This window comes from Misgurnus anguillicaudatus, chromosome 11 (genome assembly GCF_027580225.2).
Source record: "Misgurnus anguillicaudatus chromosome 11, ASM2758022v2, whole genome shotgun sequence".
NCBI lineage: Eukaryota > Metazoa > Chordata > Actinopteri > Cypriniformes > Cobitidae > Misgurnus > Misgurnus anguillicaudatus.
Window position 1 is genome coordinate 994,483 of NC_073347.2, and position 23,425 is coordinate 1,017,907.

The 23,425-nt window shown below is 38.3% G+C and overlaps 1 protein-coding gene across 4 annotated transcripts in view; it reads right to left on the reverse strand.

The window, feature by feature from the left end:
* Positions 1–969: 969 nt before the first annotated feature.
* Positions 970–23,425, reverse strand: part of elovl5 (ELOVL fatty acid elongase 5) — a 35,394-nt gene continuing 12,938 nt past the window's right edge. For all 4 annotated transcript variants that reach the window (XM_073872795.1, XM_073872794.1, XM_073872792.1 and 1 more), the window contains 5 exons: positions 5,918–5,991; positions 5,388–5,559; positions 2,900–3,024; positions 1,675–1,809; positions 970–1,582 (listed from right to left, as the gene is read on the reverse strand). In XM_073872795.1, coding sequence (XP_073728896.1) covers positions 1,463–1,582; positions 1,675–1,809; positions 2,900–3,024; positions 5,388–5,559; positions 5,918–5,991 — 626 coding nt within the window. In that variant the 3' untranslated portion in view covers positions 970–1,462. The remainder of the gene's footprint in view (positions 1,583–1,674; positions 1,810–2,899; positions 3,025–5,387; positions 5,560–5,917; positions 5,992–23,425) is intronic.

A 23,425-nucleotide genomic window follows, 5' to 3' on the forward strand; every position in this document is an offset into this window, starting at 1 on the left:
TAAATAATAATTAAGTGTAGTTATTAGCATTTTCAAAACAACGAATGTCTTCACCATAAATATCTTAAAGACTTTACCATGCTTCAAAACGCAAAGCAACACAATGTCATTTAAACAACTGAAGTTACATAATTGGTATATTGTTAAATCAGGCAGATGAGTTGGTTGTGTCAGCAGCCAAAGCTATACATTTACACAGGCTTATGAATGTGAACTGACCTGAAAGTGATGCACAGGTTTTATTTTGGACTTTTTCGTTTGAAGACAGAATGCGGTGTCTTCCCGGGGATACAGTAGTTGTTCATCAATTGAAAACGTATGGTGTATGATATCAAAGTATCGCAGGAGGAGACAGCTCCGCATGTTTTCTAATCGCTCTCACGGTACTTTTATGTTTTTCGTGGGTCGATCAGCGCCGTCGAACAAAAAATCTATATTTTTTAAACGTACCCCAACACTGGCTATACGTGATTGGGGTCATGTCAGTACGATGGATCGCGTACAAACCAATAGGGTGTCTGAATGGTATATGTTTATACTTCTCATCCAACCACAATCACATTCATCCGGATGGCGCAATTTATCTGGATATTTTTTTTTAACGATGACAAGCCGGAATAAAAACAAGCCAAAAATGAAATAGGAGTAAGGAGGCGATTTTTAAAATGTAAGGAGTAAAAAGTACAGATAATTGTGTTAAAATGTAAGGAGTAGAAGTAAAAAAATCAGCTAAAAAATAATTACTCCAGGAAAGTATAGATACCCAAACTTTCTACTTAAGTTAGGTAACTTAGTATTTGTACTTTGTTACTTGACACCCCTGGACTTTGCATAAATGCAAGCAGCACTAATAATAAGTTTACGTGAAACAACAGAATCTCAAGCCACCATAATTCTATTAAATCAGAGAATTTTACATTCTTTTCTAAAGTGAAACAATTTGACTTTAATAAAAGTAACTTGAATAGGTTTTATAATTTCATTCTGTGTTTTATTAAACCATTTATGTTTTGCATTGTTTTACTCAAACAACAACAACTCTTCAATAATCCATTAACGTCATCATCTTTCTCTCTGAAGGCTACTACTGTGTTTAGACTGCTCAGTTAATGTGTATGCTTCTCTATATTGAAAAAATCCCTCTGATACATATTGTACATAACACAGATGTCTTCACATCTACAAACAACAAGTTTGTTTAAGACACCAATGCAGGTTAGCTTCTTATTTTAAGAGTGATGTATGAAAAATTACTTGGACCCTATTTGTTGTCTAGCTCTCTGCCCCTATGTTTTTATTTCAATATGAATAAAAAAAGGCTGTGATGTGCATGAATCTCTTAAAGATTAAATGGTTTCAGCTTGGTAAGTTGATATTTACAGCTGCTCTACTACATTGGTTAAGTAAAGCTAAACTTTTTCTTTTTGTTGTTGTATTACACAGATGCAAACAACAGGTGCCATCAATCTGTGCGTGGTTTTCTGTGTTTAGCCTTCTCATTAGATGTCACGCCATTAGTGTGCCCATTCATTGATCCATTTGAGTAATCTGTTTTTCGAGATCCCCCTTTTCTCTTATAGGTCTGTGAAGAAAACAACACAATTTGTTTAGCATTTTCAAGCCAAACGATTTAATAACGTTAACATTCGAATGTTAAAATGACAATTCATTTACCTTGATGTAGAAGTTTGTGAAGAGCAAGATTAGTGTGATCATATATGTGATCTGGAAATACAGCCAGCCCATTGGGAAACCACATGGCCAAACCACAGCACAAGATGTTTGAAACATAGTTAAAACAAACTGCACCTAAAGTATGACAGGGAACAGCTGTCAGTGTCCTGCTTTACATCGATTATCTACTACAGAAAAAATATGTAACATTTTAAATGTATGCACATTCAAAACATTTATTCATTTATTACAGTGCATTCAAGCTACACATTTAATCAGTATTTGAATTCATGGGAATTAAAACCATGAGCCACAAAGCTCAACCAAATACTACTACAGAAACACTATGGCGAACTGCTGACGTTTGTGGTCAACTGGATTGGTGAAGGGTTCGACTTATAAGCCCTTTTTTCACTCGTCCCCTCCCTGCACTGTTTACTTTTAAAAAAGTGATATTCACAAAATGTACATTGTACAAATATTTGCTAACTAAATAAAATGCATTAAACTCGCCAAAGTAGCCTGTGGATTATTTGTAAACAAAATTCATCCTCCTTTCTTTCCATAAGAAGAGTTTGATCACTCTGTTGTACAACGTCCTTTTCTATCGCCATAGAGGCTTATGCTGAAAGTCGAGACTGTCCAGTAGTACTTCTGAGACAAGTTTTAATTCATTGTAGAATGTCCGTTCGACTGAAGCAGATGACACGGGAATCGTCACCGCCAAACATGTCAATGCATACAGCTGTTAAATGCTCTCACCCAAATTTTTATGCTGAAGGAAATCAAGGATTTCAATGTGATTTTTGCCTTCAAAATCAGTCATGGCATTACCATCGGTTCGTTTTTTGGGGGGGACAGATCGAATAGTATTACGGGACTCTGCGTTAAGATGGAGAACGTGTGGGGACATTTTTCTCGGTATGTTTGGAAGTGCTGGGGGTCAATCCAATCAAATGACACTAAAATGCTGATTTAAGATAATCGACTATTATGGGATTCCTTTAATACACATTCATGGAAAATATATTAAAATATAAATCAGTGATTCAGATAGTGTTTAGGACAGCAGAGAAGGCTTTGCTGGCCCAGACGGCCCACCACTGAATGGTAATAATAATTTCAAAAATAACTCTTAAGTCAGAAAGAGTCATTTGGAAATGTTTTAAAATCAAAGAATTTAAGTGTAAACGATAATTTTGTGGGAATGAAATGGTGCACTTACCAGCTGCCCTTGAGTGATGTACTTTTTCCACCACAGATATGGCCTCATGGCCGGAACAGCAGACAGCCCATAATATGAATACATCAGTACATGAATGAAGCTGTTAAATGTTGCACCAAAATATGCTAATGGAAGGAACAGAGACATTTGGATTAATTACTGCATTTAAAATATTCAATGACAAGAGTCATCAACAGGACGAGATGGAATCTGCAGACTGAATTATTTTGAAGAATTATGTGGAATGGTTTTTAAAGTGTTAACAGGGGCTTAGACAATGGAAGATGAAAATATTACAATTATTATAATATTTATATTGCAGCATTACTGTATAAATAAAAACTGTAAACAGGAATCTTAGACATAAGAAATAAGAAATGCAAAGTACTATTTGTTATTTTGGTGTAGACTGATTTATGACATTAAAGTGTAGACTGCTCTATAGGACTCTCTTTCCCAGTACTTTAATGTCATATGCCTGTCTAAGCTGAACACCAAGTGATGTGCGCTGCAGTCCACGGGCTTTTCTGCAGATATCTGCGGGTGCAGATTCCATGTCGGCCTTGTTATCACATTAACTTTCATGTAAATAAGGTTTACATTTTTTAAAGAAAAATTTTATATAATGATTACAATACTGTCTTAGGCACATTAGATACTTTACTGAAAAAAAAATCCTTTAAGATTAATTATTGCTTTAAAGGCTTATATTTATATATAGATTTACAGACATTATTCCTTGCCATTAACTTTAATAAGTTGAGCAAGTACAATTTTGTATTTAAGGACATAAAAGCAAATTTAACAAAGCACGCAATGCATTCGCTAGACTTGGAAATCTGCACAGTACAGCCTCAGAACCAAGATAAGATTATACAACAGCAATGTCAAATCTGTTCTGCTGCAGGGGTCAGAATGTTGGCGTGTCATTGAGAGTGAAGTTTTTCACAACAAGAAGGATTTGCAACATCTGGCTAGAGAGAGGATCTCTAATGCTAAATTATATAGGAAGACCAAAATGCATAGTAAAATGATAGATCAAGCATTGTAGGATGAAATGGCTCAAACACGTCTTTCGGATGAAACTGAAACGTATCCCAAAATAAAAAATGAGTTGGAGACCACCTGGAAAAAGAAGCAAAGAAGGCCAAAACAACCGCGAGAAGGACTGCAGAAGCTAAACCTATCATGGGTTGAAGCCACTGATCTATATGAATGACTGAATTGCGCATGACATTACAATTGTAATGCCACCACACCACTATATTGGTATGCCCAAACATTCTATAAATTAATAGGACTTTTTCAATGTTTTTATATCTGAAGTCTTCCTGTACATTAATACAAAGCAAACCTCCTAAGCATTTACATATAGTTATTTATTTAATGTTGTAAAATTTCCTTATTAAACAGTGAGTGAGTTACATTATGACAAATGTGCTGTGCTCATTGTAAAATCTAAATAGAGAATCATGCTTTAAGTACAGCTGGTTCTGCAATTAAGTTATGTTATTTAATATTTGTTTATGTTCAAGCTTGGCCCTGCAGAAAATACTTCAATGATGTTAAAAACAATGTGTCTCCCATTCAGTAATAATTGCGTACGTTTTTCGTATTTATACACACACTTGAACTTCCCACGGAAACTTTCCGCCTAATTCACAACACGTGCGTACATACGTGAATTTGTTCCTATACTTGTTCTTATGTTAGTGAATTTGGAGTGTTCTACATGAGCGGCCACATGCACAAGGTTGGTATTTGCATAAAACACGCTCAAACCAACTCCATATACTGTACGTCCTTTCAGCCATGGTCAGTGCTGGTCCACAAACAGCAGTTTGTCATAGAAGCAAAAGAGCTAAAAAAGAAATCCATGTTCATAATTTTTATCGGTTAAGTTCTGTTTGCTTTGCATTTTTTATTAATTTTTTATTATGGGGTTTATTTGGTTTTGCTGTCGCTGGAGGAAGCCAGTGCTGTCACAACCTTTGCGTAGGAACGGGCGTACGCGCGTTTCTGGACCCGTTCTATGCGTACGCACGCTTTATAAATAAGACCCCTGATCTAACCATGCCTGAGATTGCATAAAATCACAGACAAAACGAATCAAATCTTTAACTGACATGTCCTTTCAATTATGAAAACTGCACCAATGACTGTCACCAAAAGCTGTTTTTAAAGCAAATGGTCAAATTCAGTCAATTAATGGGACCTATTCATGGCATTATTTTTGTAGCACAGTACTGTACAGTATACAGAATCTTTAGGCATTTTTAAAGCATCAGGGAGATGTTGCCACAGTTCTTATGGTCTTAAAGCAAAAGATACACTAGAGTAAATAAACCCATTTTTCAGCATCTAATGTGCCAGACAGTATTTTTGTCCTCTTTGCATTAGCTTTAATGTATCTGAATAATTCAGCATTTAAAATGCAGTCTAAGATCTTTTCACAGAAACATCAGCAGTTTTTCTTCAAAAACCGTACAGTGGCCACACGGCACCCAGTTCAAGACAAACCACCAGATGTTGAGCATGGTGGCGTGATGATAAACGTGCAGGTAGGTGATCTGGTGGCTGTTCTTCCTCAAGATGAAAAAGAACGTGTCCATAAACTCAATAAGTTTGGAGAAGTAATACCACCACAGGACATTTATCATCTGTGAAAAGAGGCAACAAAAATGCCAAAAATCTCATTTCAACAGCAGTAATATGAAATTGCAATACCAGATGAAAACGTAATGACATACAGTATCTGTCGCCAAACAAAGTGTTATGAATAGTTTTCTCATTAAAACTAAACAATGTTTGGGGGGTGATGCATGGAAAAACTCAAAGCGACCTTAGAACTAGCAAGTCTGAACACTAAGGTTATGATAATTGGTAAGTTTGAATGTTCCTTGTGAATTTAATTTCATGTCTTATTTCATGTCAAATCATTTCATCAAAAAAAGAAAAAAATAGAAATAAAGTTATTATTCTTTAAAATAATGAAAAATTGTAGTTTTGTTGTTTTACCCTATTGTCCGCCTTGCCTCCACTGTGGGTATTTTGGCAGAAGAAGTTGTACCTGCCCTGATACACTGACATCACAAGCTGTAGACAAAGACAAACATGATTATTCTTCACATCATACGGTAACACTGTTGAATACTCTTCCATACATAATACTGTACGATAGTTAACTAGATAGATACCTACTAATAACTAATTAGTTACTGTAAGGGTCCTGGTACTTTTATTTTGACACCCTGTTCTGTTCTGACTTTTATTTTGAAATCATGCCATGCTTCACTTCCCACTTCCTGTATATTTGTATTTAACCGGTCACATCATTTCACTCCCCGCTGATTATTGTTTAGCCTACCTGTTAACCTGGATCTGCCTGTTTTTGACCTGTACTTGTTTATTTGGACATTGATTGTTTGCTGGCTGCGTCGACCTTTGCCTGTTTATTTTGATTTATCTTTTGGATTACCCTGTGGATTTGTTTGTCTGCCCTTTTGTGGATTTTATTGATAAATCTCTTTTGCACATGGATTCTACTCTCCTTTGCTTTGTTTAAAGCAGCCCATGTTACAGTTATGTATTACTTATTTAATCATTATTGACTACTAAATGTGGTATACGTCTTGGAGAACTCAACAGAGCAGTTTCCCGAAGAGGCCTTATCTTAGTCCCAAACTAAAAAGCATGCCTTAATGCCTAAAAAACAACATCTTAACATATATCAGTGCTGTTGTTTTGTCTCAAGATGCACACCTGTAGCCTAATGTTTTTTGTAAGGTTAACTTATACAGTTTTTCTCGGTTGCTTAAACACATTTCTTGAAACTATGCCATATTCTCAAAATAGTAAACACAATATCATAACGCCTCACCCAATACTCCAAACATATTTTCAGGTCAAAATGAAGCTCTACATTCAAAACCATTCACTCTTACTGAAAAACCAACATTTTCCCTCAGACAACAAGCTTTCAAAAACACACACACTACAACATAGTATAACACACATATCCAAAACTTGAAAGTTGCTTTTGGTCCTCCCCCTCAAAAACCTTTTCACATGACCAAAAAAATACACAATCAATGTATGCATTAGCACATTTTTATTCATTCATGTGCTAATTTTTTTTTTTAAATGATTCCGCCCCAACGGAAATTAGGCTTTACTCATTGACCAGCCTCCCTCATAATCATACCATGGACAAGGACATGGTCAACTAGACTGGCTCGAATTTCATCTGAGACTACTATTCCTTCATTTCTCTGTGGAACATTGTTCAAAAGCTCAGTGAACTGATTCGGGCCCTTTTATCTATCTATTGAAGGATCTGATTGATGTGTTTTCAATTTTGACTCTTAGTGTTTCCACCTTCGTAATTGTTTGCTAATTGAGCCTAAGCTGTGCTGACTTGAGTGAACAGTATTGAATGCTAGTCCTTTCCATATGACCAGATGGTGTAAGCACTGAGAAATGTAGGGATTTGTGTGTAGAGTTTTGAAGTGACAGTTAACCAAATCTGACTCAAATCTGACTAAAGCAGATGAGTAGTGTTTATTGTTCAGCAAAATGATTGTGCTTCTTGAAAAATGGCGTTATGGTTTTGAAATTTTAGTTCAAAAGCCTGGTTATAGTGTTTAAACAATCAAGAAAAACTGTAAAAACTGCTGATGAGCCGTGTGTTTCTACATGGGTGCAGAAAGAAATCTTCTCAGTTTTAATTTGTGTGTACCATTCATTGGTTCGGGGTTAATCGTTTTTAATTTTAGTTTATTTCAGCATTACATAACATCATGACATTTCTAATGGGTTATGATGTGTAAGATGCAAATTATATATTTATACCCAATTTTATATGTAATCCTTGGGCGTAATAGAAACCTGTGGTTTGTTATGTTAAACTCCTTTTAATTTTTTTATATGCCAAGTGTTGCTTTAATGCAAAATATAAATCACTAAGTTGGGAATATATGCATGACAGCCCTTAAATTGCATGTTTAGCAAAAAGACACATATATGATTTTGTTTTAACTTATTAAGAGTAAAGTAGAAAGAATGATGTATTAGATAGAACAAAGCATAAGAGATACATTACGGCTTACTTGCCAACTAATTTGCGCTGCTCTTAGTAGATTGTGTTGGTCATTATGGAAATCAGCTGTTGCGCTTGTGTTATCTAACTTTGGTATTATTAACAGTAAACAGTATCATATATATAGCCTGTGTATTAGCACAATTAATTTTAGGTGAATGTTGATAATTAATTAATTGTTATTTTTAATGAGTGTTAGTTAATGTACAGGTCAACAGGAGATGCACAGCATTTGGTAGTTAATAATGACTTTTAAATAAGTAATTGTTACCCCAAACATCAGTATACTATTACTTGCTGACTCAAATAAGTAATTAATTACTAGTAACTAATTACATCTTCAATCATGTAATTAGATTACCGTACACATTATTCTTTTCAAAAAGTATTTGATCACTTATTACTAATTACTTTCTGAATCCTATTTAGTAAATGATACCGAAATTGTCTTCAAATGGCTCGAATAAATCATATAAAAGTTGTCGGAGCAGGGGCGGATGAACCCAAGCGCAGGCGATGTCGGGGGTGAACAGAAAACAATTTATTTTAAACAAAGACAAAACAAGAGCCCACATGGTTGCAAAACAAACAGGAAACCCGAAAAACAGACAGAAAACACTTAACTGGACTAGACTTGATACTTGTACACTGGACTAAATCTACACAGGGACAATACAAAACAAACATGCACAGGACTAAGAACACAAGGGCATTAAATAAGAAAAACTGAACAAGATAACAAGGGGAAAACAGGTGAAGGGAATGAACTAATTATTAACCAATTACCGGGGAAAACAAGGGGACAGAGACACAGAAGGCACATGACCCGATACAAAAGGTCATGAGCCTTCACATAGAATATGGGACTGTCAGAACCCTGCCCTCATGACTAGACTTGTTTAATATAAATATTAAACAAGACTTTGGCAGGATCCTGACTAAAGACTTAAATTATTGTGGTCACACTTCTTAAGGTTAAATTCTCACTATTAACTAACTATGAACTACTTTTGCTTCAATATACTCCAAAGTACTGCTTATTAATATTTAAGTTTAAGTAAGCCTATTGGTAGGAATTGGGTTTAAGCATGTAGAATAAGGTTTAGCAGAATCAGGCATTAATATGTGCTTTTAAGTATTAATAAACAGCTAATATCCCAGTAAAATTAATGCTAATAACCAACCTGTTAATAGTGAGAGTTGTAAACTACCATAATTCACCAAAGTTTTTAAAGTGAGAAGGATACATAAAAAACACACATTTTAACCTTAGACTTTAAATGTTGATGTAAATCCACTATTTAAGCAATATTGCTCGAGTAGGAGTGTGATATAGCTCTATATCATCACGGCTGTGATTAGGCCAGAGGCACGAGGCCGTAGGCGATATTGCTTTCAACAGTTCGACGGCATACGTTTGAAAAACGAATACTAGAAAACAACAACAGAGTTATTTTAAAAGCCTCTTTGTTTGAGAACTACTTCTTCCGCCACGGATTTGAGGGCGGCCAGATGACAGTAACACTTTCGGCTGTTTCTTGGTCACAAAGTGTAGTTTTAAGATTAGTTCAGTCGAGAATATATATGTATTATATTTAAATCTACAGTTGATTAGTAAACATAGCGCCTGTTTCAACGTTTGCTTAGTGAGATTCGGTACGTATGAGAACCAAAGCATGAGCGGACGTCAGTGTTCACTCGCCCCGCTGACCACCGCCCTCTCTGGGCTAAATCTCTGACAGGGATTCCCTGGCTCTCATGTTGGCCTTGTTTGTTTATGATTGTCAAAATGAAATCAAATCAGCAGTATTTGGTGTCATGATAAAACTATTACTTGTTTTCTTATTCATAATTAGTTTCTTTTGTGTTGTTATTGTTTTGGCGCGAGGTAAAAGTTAATAAAACTATACTTATATAATGTTACTATTGGTTTACCATTTCATCTTAACGCAATACGAGCACTCGGTTATTATTAGACTTCGTTCTTGTCAGTACTATATAAAACTGTTTTTTATAAGTGTCAGAGAGATGTTTTTGCATGCTGCTTATAAATATACCAGTGGCGATATCTCATAACATGTTTTAATAGTCACGTCGCGATTAAATAAATGATCAATGTCCACATTTAAAAGCTGCGGTGCTTACCTGCAGTTCCACGGTGTTTTCGCGTTCTGATAAGAGATATAGCTCCAGAAAAAAATTTGTGTTTACATTCCTCTTTCCAAGTGTTAATCGTCCACACGATGTGACAAGACATTACTTCCATTAAGTTTAACGTAACATCCAAGAGCGCTGATCTTTGACGGAATAATAACTTCCGATTGGGGATTCACAGACTGATATACGAGCTAGTGAACTAATGATACACACGGAGAGTGATTCAAAACAGCGCGTTTGTGTGTGTCCGTGTGTGTCTGCAGTTTTTCCATTCATAGATGAGCCTGCTAAGAGGACCTCCATTCACTAGGTGGCAGAATGATACGAAAGGTGAAGCGGTTACTGTGCCGTTATCAGTAGAATATTGCACGCCTCTTAGCCAATCAGATTCGAGAACCAGAAAGAACTGTTGTATAATGTATTATATATAATTGATCTACAGTCAATACACAGTATTTAGTTCAGTTAACTGGAATTAAATTTCTGGAAAAATAAGAGTAATCCCTTATTTACATTTACAAGAAAAAACTGTTAAAATACAATAACTTATTACTTAGTAACTATTTGCACCCAACACTGGTAGTATAGTGTAGTGTGTTAACAGCACTAATCCTATGTTCTGCGTTATTTCCTGTGTAACTACAGTTTTATAAAGTGGTCTGTGATTGATTCATCCATTCTCTTTACACATACACTCTTGAAAATAAAGGTGTATAAAATAAAGCTTTTCTCACTTTCTCTCCTCACTGTGCAGGCCTGATCTGTCATTGTTCATTGTCTCTGTCTGAATAAAGCACTTATTCAAATGTTGGCGCAAATGAAGGATAACATCTGCCTTGGATTGGGAACAGCTAGAAATTAAACAATTCTGGTTGTTATTTTAGTTTCACATAACACCCTTCACCCTCAAAACACTTACTGTTCCTAACTACACTATATTATAATGAACGAAACGAATACTACTTTATGGTAATGCTTTTAATAAGCAAGTACGTTTTTTATTTATTCGAATAAAATGTCAGTTGTAAAGTGTATCTTTAAATATGCATTGTCAAATGAACAACCAACAGTTCTTGAATTACTTAAGATAAAAGCAATGACTTGAGCTCAGAGAGTAAGTACAAAACCCCTGATTTAGTAAAACTTTAGACCAATTCTAATGAATAAATTGTGTTGAGACCTGGGCTGGGTTTCCCGATAACGGTTGAACTTAGCACTTAAGAGTGCTTTCTACGAGCTACTTAATGAACATTCGTTGTTCTTTTACGTGCGTTTCCCAAAGATGCACGTCAAACAATCGCTCGCAGCTGGGTTTTAATTGCTACTTACAAGTCGCTATCCGTTTGTCAAGTGCTGAAATGTCACCAATAGAATGACTCGAATTTGTAGCAGAAGCTTCGGCTAATGATCTTCAGCCAATGTGCACTAATATTTTTTTATAATATTTTTCATTATTGTTCAATTACTTTTTAAAATGTTTTAATCATTTGTGCATAATTAAATATTATTTTCTGTATTTAGTTAGGACTCGTCCCACTGCAAAATGCCTTCTGCATTTTACAGTTGAAAGAAAAAGTATGTGAACCCTTGGGCTTACTTGGATTTCTTCATAAATTGGTCATAAAATGTGTTCTGATCTTCATCTAAGTCACAACAACAGAGAAACACAGTCCGCCCAAACCAACACCGCACAAACACCACACGTCTTCATGTTTTTATTGAACACAACATGTAAACATTCATAGTGCAGGGTGGAAAAATGTGAAACCCTAGGCTAATGACTTCTCCAAGAGCTAATTGGAGCCAGGAGTCAGCCAACCTGGGGTCCAATCAATGTGATGAGATTGGATGTGTTGATTAAAGCTGCCCCGTCCAATAAAAAAACACACACCAGTTTGGAATTTGCTGTTCTGAAGAAGCATTGTCTGATGTTAACCATGCCTCACACAAAAGAGCTCTCAGAAGACCTACAATCAAGAAGTGTTGACTTACATAAAGCTGCAAAGGGCTACAAAAGTATCTCTAAAAGCCTTGATGTCCATGTGTCCACGGTAAGACAGATTGTCTACAAATGTAGAAAGTTCAGCACTGTTGCTACTCTCCCTAGACGTGGTCGTCCTGTAAAGATGACTGCAAGAGCACAGTGCAGAATCCTCAATGAGGTGACGAAGAATCCTAGAGTGTCAGCTAAAGACTTACAGAAATCTCTGGCACATGCTAACATTTTTGTTGACAAATCTACAGTAAGGAAAACATTAAACAAGAATGGACTACATGGGAGGACACCACGGAGGAAGCCACTGCTGTCCAAAAAAAACATTGCAGCACGTTTGAAGTTTGCAAAAGAGCACCTGGATGTTCCACAGCACTACTGGCAAAACATTCTGTGGACAGATGAAACCAAAATTGAGTTGTTTGGAAAGAACACACAACGCTATGTGTGGAGAACAAAAGGCACAGCACACCAACATCAAAACCTCATCCCGACTGTGAAATATGGTGGAGGGGGCATCATGGTTTGGGGCTGCTTTGCTGCCTCAGGCCCTGGACGGATTACTGTCATCGTTGGAAAAATTAATTCCAAAGTTTATCAAGACATTTTGCAGGAAAACTTAAGACCATCTGTCCACCAACTGAAGCTTAACAGGGGATGGACGATGCAACAGGACAGCGACCCAAAGCATAGAAGTAAATCAACAACAGAATGGCTTCAACAGAAGAAAATACGCCTTCTGGAGTGGCCCAGTCAGAGTCCTGACCTCAACCGATTGAGATGCTGTGGCATGACCTCAAGAGAGCGATTCACACCAGACATCCCAAGAATATTGCTGAACTGAAACACTTTTGTAAAGAGGAATGGTCCAAAATTTCTCCTGACCGTTGTGCAGGTCTGATCTGCAACTATAGGAAATGTTTGGTTGAGGTTATTGCTGCCAGTTATTAAACCCAAAGGTTCACATACTTCACATACTAGCAAGAACAAGTGACGTCATGTCCGGTTGCAGAGAGTGAGCGTGTGAAAACACCAGGGACGCTGAACTGCTTAGATCAAATTCAAAGGTTCGAAAGTTTTCTTAGTTTTCTCCTGATGATGAATTACTGATGTAAAGAAAATCATTATAATAAGAAGAAAGGAAAGGAAAAGGATAACTGAATGCCAAGGAAAAAAGTACCGCCTGTTACCTCCAGTCCTGCTGCTACCTGTTACAGCTGGGAAAGGATCAGCTGAGAGTAAAATGGAAAATAACGCCGCGCAGGTAAATAAAGTTGAATTAGCTGCCTTGATCCATGCAATAATAAAAGAAGAAATAAACGAAGCAATGAATAAATTACAACCACAGTTTGATGAATTAAAACTCGGACTGAAGGATTGTAAAGATAAACTTGTTGATGTGGAGTCGGGTCTGTCGGGCATGCATGACAGAATGGATGAAACAGAGCGCGTGTGTAAAACTCTCCAGAGAGAAAACAAAGAACTGAGGGATAAAACTGAAAAGTTGGAGAGTTACAGCCGAAGATTTAATCTACAAGTATTTGGTCTGGATAAAGATATGGAAAAAGGAAAACCCACTGAATTCATGGAGTCTTTTTTCAATGAGGTATTTAAAGATAAAAATCTGCCGTATAACCTGTCACAAAACATGGTTCAAGACCAATGATCGTCAGGATCAGAGCCAGATTAAATAAATGGACTACACTAGGCAGGCTGCATTTTTTGGGCCCCCCCCCATCGAGGTTATTTATGAATTGAAATCTGAAACTTACCAAAGTTACTAATAAAAGTTAATTCACATTTTACATAGCCTAGTCTTTGCTTACAAATTGGTTGTTTGTATGCCAAATTAAGTCATGTGTTGTATATTAACCAGTCTATCAGACAATTTTTTGCTAAATGTATTATTTATACGTCATTACACGGCTCTATTAAATGCTATTAAATTATCCTCACCTTATCCATTGGGAGTGTGATTGTTAAGGCAGTAGTACCAGTAAATAACCAATAGGTGTCAGTAATCCGCGGGAGAGCTTCGCTGCATATTTCTCTTCAAGATTGAGAATCGCAACGAAATCCTCGAGCAACAGGTCCACTGAGGTAAAGTTCCTCAAAACACTGGTTATTTATGTTTCAGTTATATGAATTATATAATAACAGTTTTTATACAGTTTTTTGTACAGTTTTATCTCGAAGTAATGGTAGTGCTAAACTCTAATGTATCGTTTCTGAGGCTGCTAGATTTTTCTTTACGCTATTCACGTTTGTGAAGTGAATTTAAAGCACAGATTGCTTGTTGACTTAGTTAACCACTATGCATTGGTTTTGTTGTGTTTGGTATCTAACGTGGTTTTCGTGGGGCTTAAAGAAAAAACATCTTGACCCCGCTAGTTCTGCCATTGCAGTCATGAATTATGATGCAAGGAACTGTTTTTTTTTGCCTCGTTATTATACGTAAACATGCCTTATATAACGTAGGGAAATTATCGTTTGTCCTTTATTTATTTATTTTTTGCAGCAACCATGTCTGTGTCCTTAAAGGAACTCTGTCAGGTACAGATTAGAACTATGAACTTGAAAATCAACCATTCTGATGACTGGCGTCCCCATCCGAGTCACCACCTCAGACAACAACAGTCATAAACTCACAAACACAAATACACCCAGTAATGCGCTTCATAAAGAAAGACTTAACTATGATTTTATCTGTGTTAACCTATGATATCAGTTATTGATGTATTTTAAATATTTACATATCATAGGCTTATCATACATGCATGGAAGTTTTAAAATGTATCTGATATAATACTGTAATTAAATTGAATGTTTTGGATACCACCATTAAATTATTTTGTGAATGTTAAACACAAGTAGCAATGTTTTTATTGAATTCAATTTTGAATTAAATTGAATGTTTTGCATAACACCATTAAATTATTTTGTGAATGTTAAACACAAGTAAATGTTTTATTTATTGGAGATAAAATGGCTGTTTAATTAATATAATACTTCTGTTTGTTAGGCACTAACAAGTGAAAATAGTTAGGTTTAAGTACATTTATTAAAACTCGATAGCTGTAATGCTTCTGTGCAGAAGGAAGCCCGTGAGCCACGAAGGTAAGTTTGCGAGCAGATTCATTTCCACTTATTAGACAGCAGTCCGCTCATCGTGTTTTGTATTGCATCACTTAAAGATCGTAAACCTTTAAAATCGAGTTTAGTAAGATGTATACTACAGTCAGCTTTGGTTAACTATTGAAGCATCGTCTTTAAGGCTCAATGTGACCGCAGTATTTGTTGAACACTGCTGGCAGCGGCGACGTCTGTGTCCGTACCATTTTTATCAATGAGAGCATAAGTTCGTATCTCTCTGCTCCCGAGTCATAAAGCTCGTCTTTAATGAAACAATGTTTAATAACTTAAAAAATACGGAGTTTTTTTAATTTCCTGAAAAATAATGGTTTTGGAGATACGGGGATTCCGCCCGACAGCGGCGAAATTGTAGATGGGACATTTGTAAAAAAAAAAATTCCCCCTCTGTCTGGGCCCCATCCCGCCAATCGGGCCCTAGGCACGTGCCTAGTTTGCCTTTGCGTTAATCCGGCTCTGGTCAGGATGCAGAGGTATGCGGCGAAAGAGGCGATTCTACAAATTGTAAAGCAAGAAAAAGTCCTTCATTTCAAAGGGATGAATGTTAAAATCTTTCCAGATTTAACCGCAGAAGTGTCCAAAAGAAGAGCGCAGTTTAAAGAGTTAAGAATGAAACTACATCAGGCAGGAATAAAACATGGCCTGATTTATCCTGTGACGTTGATTATAACATTTAATGGAGACACAAAATATTTTCAAGATCAGAAATCAGGAGAGATCTACTATAATCAAGTGATTCGACCGACGTTGTCTGGCATTTAAGTATGGATTTTGTAACAGAAACAAATGCATCAGATAAGGTATGATTAATTGAACTGAATTGAGAACTGCCGGATATATATTTAGAAGATTTCACTATGGGTATATGGACATACAACCCCAAAACAGAAAAAGTTGGGACACTGTAGAAATTGTGAGTAAAAAAGGAATGGAATAATTTACAAATCTCATAAACTTATATTTTATTCACAGTAGAATATAGATACCATATCAAATGTTGAAAGTAAGATATTTTGAAATGTCATGCCAAATATTGGCTCATTTTGGATTTCATGAGAGCTACACCTTCCAAAAAAAGTTGGGACAGGTAGCAATAAGAGGCCAGAAAATTTAAATGTACATATAAGGAACAGTTGAAAGACCAATTTGCAACTTATTAGGTCAATTGGCAACATGATTGGGTATAAAAAGAGCCTCTCAGAATGGCAGTGTCTCTCAGAAGTCAAGATGGGCTGAGAATCACCAATTCCCCCAATGCTGCAGCAAAAAATAGTTTTCTAAGTTTCTTAGAGAAAAATTGCAATGAGATTGAAGTTCTCATCATCTACAGTGCATAATACCATTCAAAGTTTCAGAGAATCTGGAACAATCTCTGTGCATAAGGGTCAAAGCTGAAAAACCATACTGGATGCCTGTGATCTTCGGGCTATTAGACGGCACTGCATCACATACAGGAATGCTACTGTAATGGAAATCATAACATGGGCTCTGGAATACGTCCAGAAAACATTGTCAGTGAACACAATCCACTGTGTCATTCGCAGTTGCCAGCTAAAACTCTGTAGGTCAAAAAAGAAGCCATATCTAAACATGATCCAGAAGAAGAAGTGTTTTCTCTGGGCAAGGGTCATTTAAAATGGACTTTGGCAAAGTGGAAAACTGTTCTGTGGTCCAACGAATCAAAATTTGAAGTTCTTTTTGAAAAACTGGGATGCCATTCCATCCGGACTAAAGAGGACAATGACAACCCAAGTTGTTATTAGCGCTCTTTTCAGAAGCCTGCATCTCTGATGGTTTGGGGCTGTATGAGTACGTGTGGCATGGGCAGCTTACACATCTGGAAAGGCACCATCAATGCTGAAAGGTTTATCCAAGTTCTAGATACATATGATCCCATTCAGACGTCGTCTCTTTCAGGGAAGACCTTGCATTTTCCAACATGACAATCCCAGACCACATACTGCATCAATTACAATGTCAAGACTGCATAGATCAGGGGTGTCAAACTCAATTTTATCCCGGGCCACATCAGCATTACGGTTACTCTCAAAGGGCCGGTTGTATTTGAACGACTGTATGAATGTATCAACTCTTTTATTGCTGTACATTGCATAATTATCTCTGCATTTGATTACTATTGGTTTTGTTAATAACTAAATTAATACCTAGCTTTGAAAGTAGAAGCCCAGGCAAATACTTACAGTATTTACAGTATACTATACAAAGTGTATAGAGTACAACTATTCTACAGATTATTTTAAAAATAATTGTGGTGACAAAAACACATGTTGTATGTGAGTACACTCAAAATGTTATGTTATCTTTCATTGTGCAGGTAAGAAAATAAGAGGCATTTTTAGATAAAGAGTTTTACAATCTCCACCACAATATGCATTTATTAGACACAGATCTCACTTGTCATTTCTTGCACTCTTTTCAAAAAGCTGTGATTTTTACCTGGCTTTAAGTGTCTGATTGACTGACGTCTCATGAGTTCAGTGTTGTAGGAGATCGTTTCAATCGTTTATTAAAAGTAATCGGTTCAGATGAGTCATTAGTTCGCGTATTTAGCGGAAATACGCGTTGTAAACTAATCCCAGCTGGACATCGCGAAACATTTCTGTAAACGAGACGGAAAAATTTTCTCGCTGGATGCGCGTGAGCGTGCGCGAGAGAGGGAAAGAAAGAACGAGCAGATACTGTCCGTTTCTATATCCAAAGGCTGCAGCCTGCGGAGGTCGCATATGCAGCGTCATCAAGCCTGGTTTATTTAAGTTAACTGAGCATTACATTCGCAAGTCATACGCATATTAAAAACATTTACTATAAACGAAGAATAATATTTAACTTTATAATTGTTAATATTCTGAAACAAGACAGTCTTGATGATGTATGCAGCCTGGAAATGCGACCTCCGGACGCTGCGGGCTTCGCATTCAGACACACCCACTCTAGCAGTGTGCGCGTGCGGAGCACTGCTTGTTCTCTCTCATGCAATCATCAACATTATCACTATAATTACTTTACAAAAAGACTTTGGCGGGACAAAAATTTGTTTTGGTGGCTGCTAAAAAAATCTATGTAGGAAATAACCTGCAAAAAATAAAACTTTAAAAAACAATAAAATAATCTGTTAGCTCTCGCGGGCCACATAATTAACATAATTTGTAAACTCTCGCGGGCCAGATGAAATGAGGGGGCGGGCCGGATTTGGCCCGCGGGCCTTGAGTTTGACACCCCTGGCATAGATGAAGGATCTAAGTACTGAAATGGCCAGCCTGCAGTCCAGATCTGTCACGCACAGAAAACATTTGGTGCATCTTAAAGAGGAAGATGTGACAAAGAAGACCTAAGACAGTTGAGCAACTAGAGGCCTGTAATAGACAAGAATGGGACAACATTCCTATTCCTAAACATTGGTCCTCCTCCAGCTGTTCCTTATATGTACATTTAACTGTTCTCGAAGGCAGCTCGAATCTTGGTCGGGCTCGAGCCCCAAGTCCAAGTAACAGAACAAAAAAAATGCAGACAAGGAGGAGAGATGCCAGAAGAATTGCGGCTGGGCGCGGAGACTCACGTTTACCATATGATGATTGACATAGGACAGTTTAGGTTCCTTTCAAACCTACCTTAAAAGCACAGCCGTTAAAATATGATTAATAGTTTATTAAGATCATGGTGCCACGATCGCTGGATAATTCTGAAGTTGTTTTAAAGAAGAATAAAATAATTACTTTTCAGTCATTTGCGATGTCCATGTCACACAGTTGAACGTCTCCGCGTATTTATGAATAATTTGCAAATGTACCTCGCAAATCATGTAAAGTTATAACTCTGTAATTCTTTGTGTTTTAGAAGTACTGTATGCTCAAAATTCTTATGACAGCAATGTGATCGCTGATGCGCGGGTAGAGAGAGAGAAACCAAGAAAAAGAGAGAGCGCGACTCTGTACAACAGTAGAAATGATCGATGTTATTTGAAGTCGGCTCTTAAAGTACAAAATACCCGATTAAACTATTACGTGGCTATTATACAATTTTTTTTCCCGGGACGTTCTTGCGACGCGGTGGCAACTTGTCCACGACCCGGTACTGGGTCGCAACCTGGTGGTTGGGGACCTCTGCAATAGAGGGTTGTTTTATTTTGCCTAGAGTGAAGACCGAATTAATTCAACGTTCAGTTATGTACAGAGCTATGTGTGAATGGAATTCTCTCCGAAATGCTTTGAAACAACAAAATACTTATCATGGGTTTAAAATATTATCAAAGAAATATTATCTTCAAAAATAATTCAATACTTAACATTAATTAGGTTTTAATTTGGTTCCAAAAGGTTGTTACAGCCAGGAGGTGGTAGTGGGGACAAGCTCCCACTACCTAAAAAATGCTTCCTATGGCGTGCGTCTCTAATAGCCTCTGACAACCAAAGTCCAGCTCCTGGCCTTCACGTGTGGCTTGATTTCTAAGCTCGGCGGAACTGTTTCAACTAACAGGAGAAGGGTCGTAGGCGGATCACTTGCGCCTTAAAACCAGTTGCTTAGGGCAGACAGAGCTCGTAAGCCTAGGAAGGCAATTCGTCTAGGGGAAGGAAAACCCTGATACTAAAACCTCCACTGCCTTGTGGCTATATCCAATCATGGAAAAGGCTATGGAAGGATATCCAGAGACAAAATCCGGAGTGGAGCCCCGTAGGCGCATGGATGTCAAAAATGGCTTTCACCCGACAACTCCTGCAGCAAAGCTGGCCCCAAAAGTAATGTATAGCATTCCATTGGACTCTGCCAGCGAAGCCGAGAGGGGGGTCCTGTCGTTTGGGCAGCACTAGGCCTCCATATATACTTGCCCAGGTTATTTGCGCCCTGGAGAGGCCACTCCAGTCTCGCCATCTGGCGAGAGCACAACACGGAAGACAGCAGTTACAGGTTATAAGTCCCTGCTCAATTGGCGTAGAGTGGGACGCCACGGGTTGTCTTTGATGGTGGGAGGGATCTTAGTATTCCATTTGTCAACTACCGCCCGCCTCAGGCCGGGCAGCCCCCGGCCAGTTAGGTGTTGAAACGCCACGGTCTGCCTGCTTCAGTGGGTGCCTGGAGATAAGAGCAGCGCTCAACAAGCTGACCGTTAACCTTGCACCAATCAAAAATAAAAAGGATAAAACGAAGACTCCAGCTCTTCGTATTGCAAGCTGGAATGTACGCACTATGCGTACTGGACTGACCGAAGACCTTCAAGCCATTGATGACACTCGCAAGACAGCAGTAATTGATCGTGAATTGCTAAGGCTAAACATCGACATAGCAGCTCTGCAGGAGACGCGTCTGCCAAAAAGTGGGTCATTGAAGGAGAAAAACTATATCTTTTTCTGGCAAGGTAAAGGTGCAGAGGAATTCAGAAAATATAAGGTGGGGTTTGCTGTCAAGAACAGTCTACAAAGTATGATTGAGCCACCAACAGGTGGTACAGAGAGAACCCTTACCCTACGTCTTTCAACAGTACAAGGTGTTATAAATCTAATATGTATTTATGCACCAACACAGTTAGCCTCAACTGAGACCAAAGACCAGTTTTACGAGTTATTAGACCATATCATCAAGGGCATACCATCATCAGAACAAGTCTATCTTCTCGGGGACTTCAATGCTCGGGTTGGTGCGGACAGAGAGTCTTGGCCAAGCATCCTAGGTCATCAAGGCATAGGAAACATGAACGAAAATGGTCAGAGACTTTTAGAGCTCTGTTGCTATTACAACCTCTGCGTGACAAACACCTTTTTCCAGAACAAGGCATGTCACAAAACATCTTGGAGACATCCCAGGTCAAAACACTGGCATCAGCTAGACCTGATTATTACTAGGAAGGACTCACTGAACAGTGTTTGTAACACCAGAGCATACCACAGCACCGACTGTGATACTGACCACTCTCTAGTAGCCTCCAAGGTCAAACTGAAGAAACCATAAGAAACAGAAATTTCAACCAAAGATCGATACAAGCAAAACTGCCTACGCTGACAAAAACCAGGAGTTCATCAAGCGACTTGAAGAAACTTTGGCCAAAAGAGAAGGACTTAATGCAGAAAATCAATGGAATTTCCTTAGAAACACCATCTTTGACTCTGCACTCTTTACATATGGAAAGAAAGAATACAAGAGCACGGACTGGTTTGAGGCCAACATTATGGAATTGGAGCCAGTCATTAAAGCCAAACGGGATGCACTGATCAACTACAAGCGAAACCCCAGTCTGCAAACTATGCAAGCACTGAGAACTGCTCGCAATGAAGCAAAACGAACAGCAAGACGCTGCGCAAACAATTACTGGCTCCAACTCTCAGACAACATCCAGGAAGCCTCAGACACTGGCAACATTAGGAAAATGTATGAGGGGATTAAGCAGGCAACAGGCATACCAATAAGGAAAACTGTGCCCCTGAAGTCCAAAACAGGAGATGTCATCACTGACAGGGACAAGCAAATATGTCGTTGGGCTGAGCATTACTTGGAACTCTTTTCCAAAGAAAACATTGTTACCCAAGAAGCCCTCAACAGCTTTGAAAACCTGCCAGTGCTGGATGACCTGGACACTGAGCCAACTTTAGAAGATCTCAGCAAAGCCATTAACGAATTAGCCAATGGCAAGGCACCAGGTGAGGACGGCATATCACCGGAAATCATCAAGTGTGGTAAACCAGCTTTGCTGGGACCGCTGCATGATCTCTTGTGCCTCTGCTGGAGAGAAGGGATGGTGCCTCATGATATGCGAAATGTTAAGATCATTACACTCTATAAAAACAAGGGTGACCGCAGAGATTGCAATAACTACCGGGGCATCTCACTGTTGAGCGTGGTGGGCAAGGTGTTTGCTTGAGTGATCTTAAAACGACTGCAAGTCCTTGCTGACCGCATCTATCCAGAGTCACAATGCGGATTCAGGGCTAAAAGAGGTACAGTGGACATGATATTCTCTGTGCGTCAGCTTCAAGAAAAATGTAGAGAACAGCGGATGCCAGTCCTCATCGCCTTTATTGACCTCACTAAGGCGTTTGACCTAGTGAGCAGGAAGGGTCTGTTCCAGCTGATGCAGAAGATTGGTTGTCCCCCACAGTTGCTCAACATCATAGCTTCTTTTCATGATGACATGAAGGGGATAGTAAGTTGTGATGGCAAACCTTCTAAACCCTTCGACATCAAGAGTGGCGTCAAACAGGGATGTGTCCTTGCCCCAACCTTGTTTGGCATCTTCTTCTTTATGCTGTTAACATTTGCCTTTAGACACTCCACAGAAGGTGTTCATCTACACACCAGGAGTGATGGAAGGTTGTTCAATCTGGCCCGCCTGAAAGCCAAGACTAAAGTCCGCTTAGTACTCATTAGAGAGATGCTGTTTGCAGATGATGCAGCCCTGGTGGCGCACACTGAAGAAGAACTACAGCAGCTGCTCAGTCAATTTTCCCATGCCTGCAAAGAGTTTGGGCTCACGATCAGCATTAAAAAGACCAATGTCATGAGCCAAAACGTCCCTTCACCACCATCAATCAAAATTGACAACAATGTGCTGAAAAAACACTGATAAGTTCACGTATTTGGGCTCCACCATCACCAATCACTTGTCGCTTGATAAAGAAATAGACATGCGTATTGCAAAAGCTGCTATAATTTTGTCCAAACTCAGCAAGAAAGTGTGGGACAACAATAACATCTCATTGAATACCAAACTCAAAGTATACCAAGCATGCGTTCTCAACACATTGCTGTATAGCAGCGAAACCTGGACGACATATGCCATACAGGAAAACCACTTGGAAAGTTTCCATCTCCGCTGCCTGCGACAAATCCTTGGTATAACCTGGGAAGACAAGATCACAAACACATCTGTCCTGGAACAGACAAATTCCCACAGCATGCACACTTTGCTCACTCAACGGCGGCTCCGATGGATAGGTCATGGCACATGAAGGATGGCCGTATTCCCAAGGATATACTATATCGTGAACTAGCAACAGGACACCGTCCTGTAGGCCGACCAGCACTGCGTTACAAGGATGTTTTCAAGCGTGATTTGAAAGCCACTGGTATAAACCCTGATACCTGGGAGTCACTTGCAGAAAAACGCAGTGCATGGAAAACC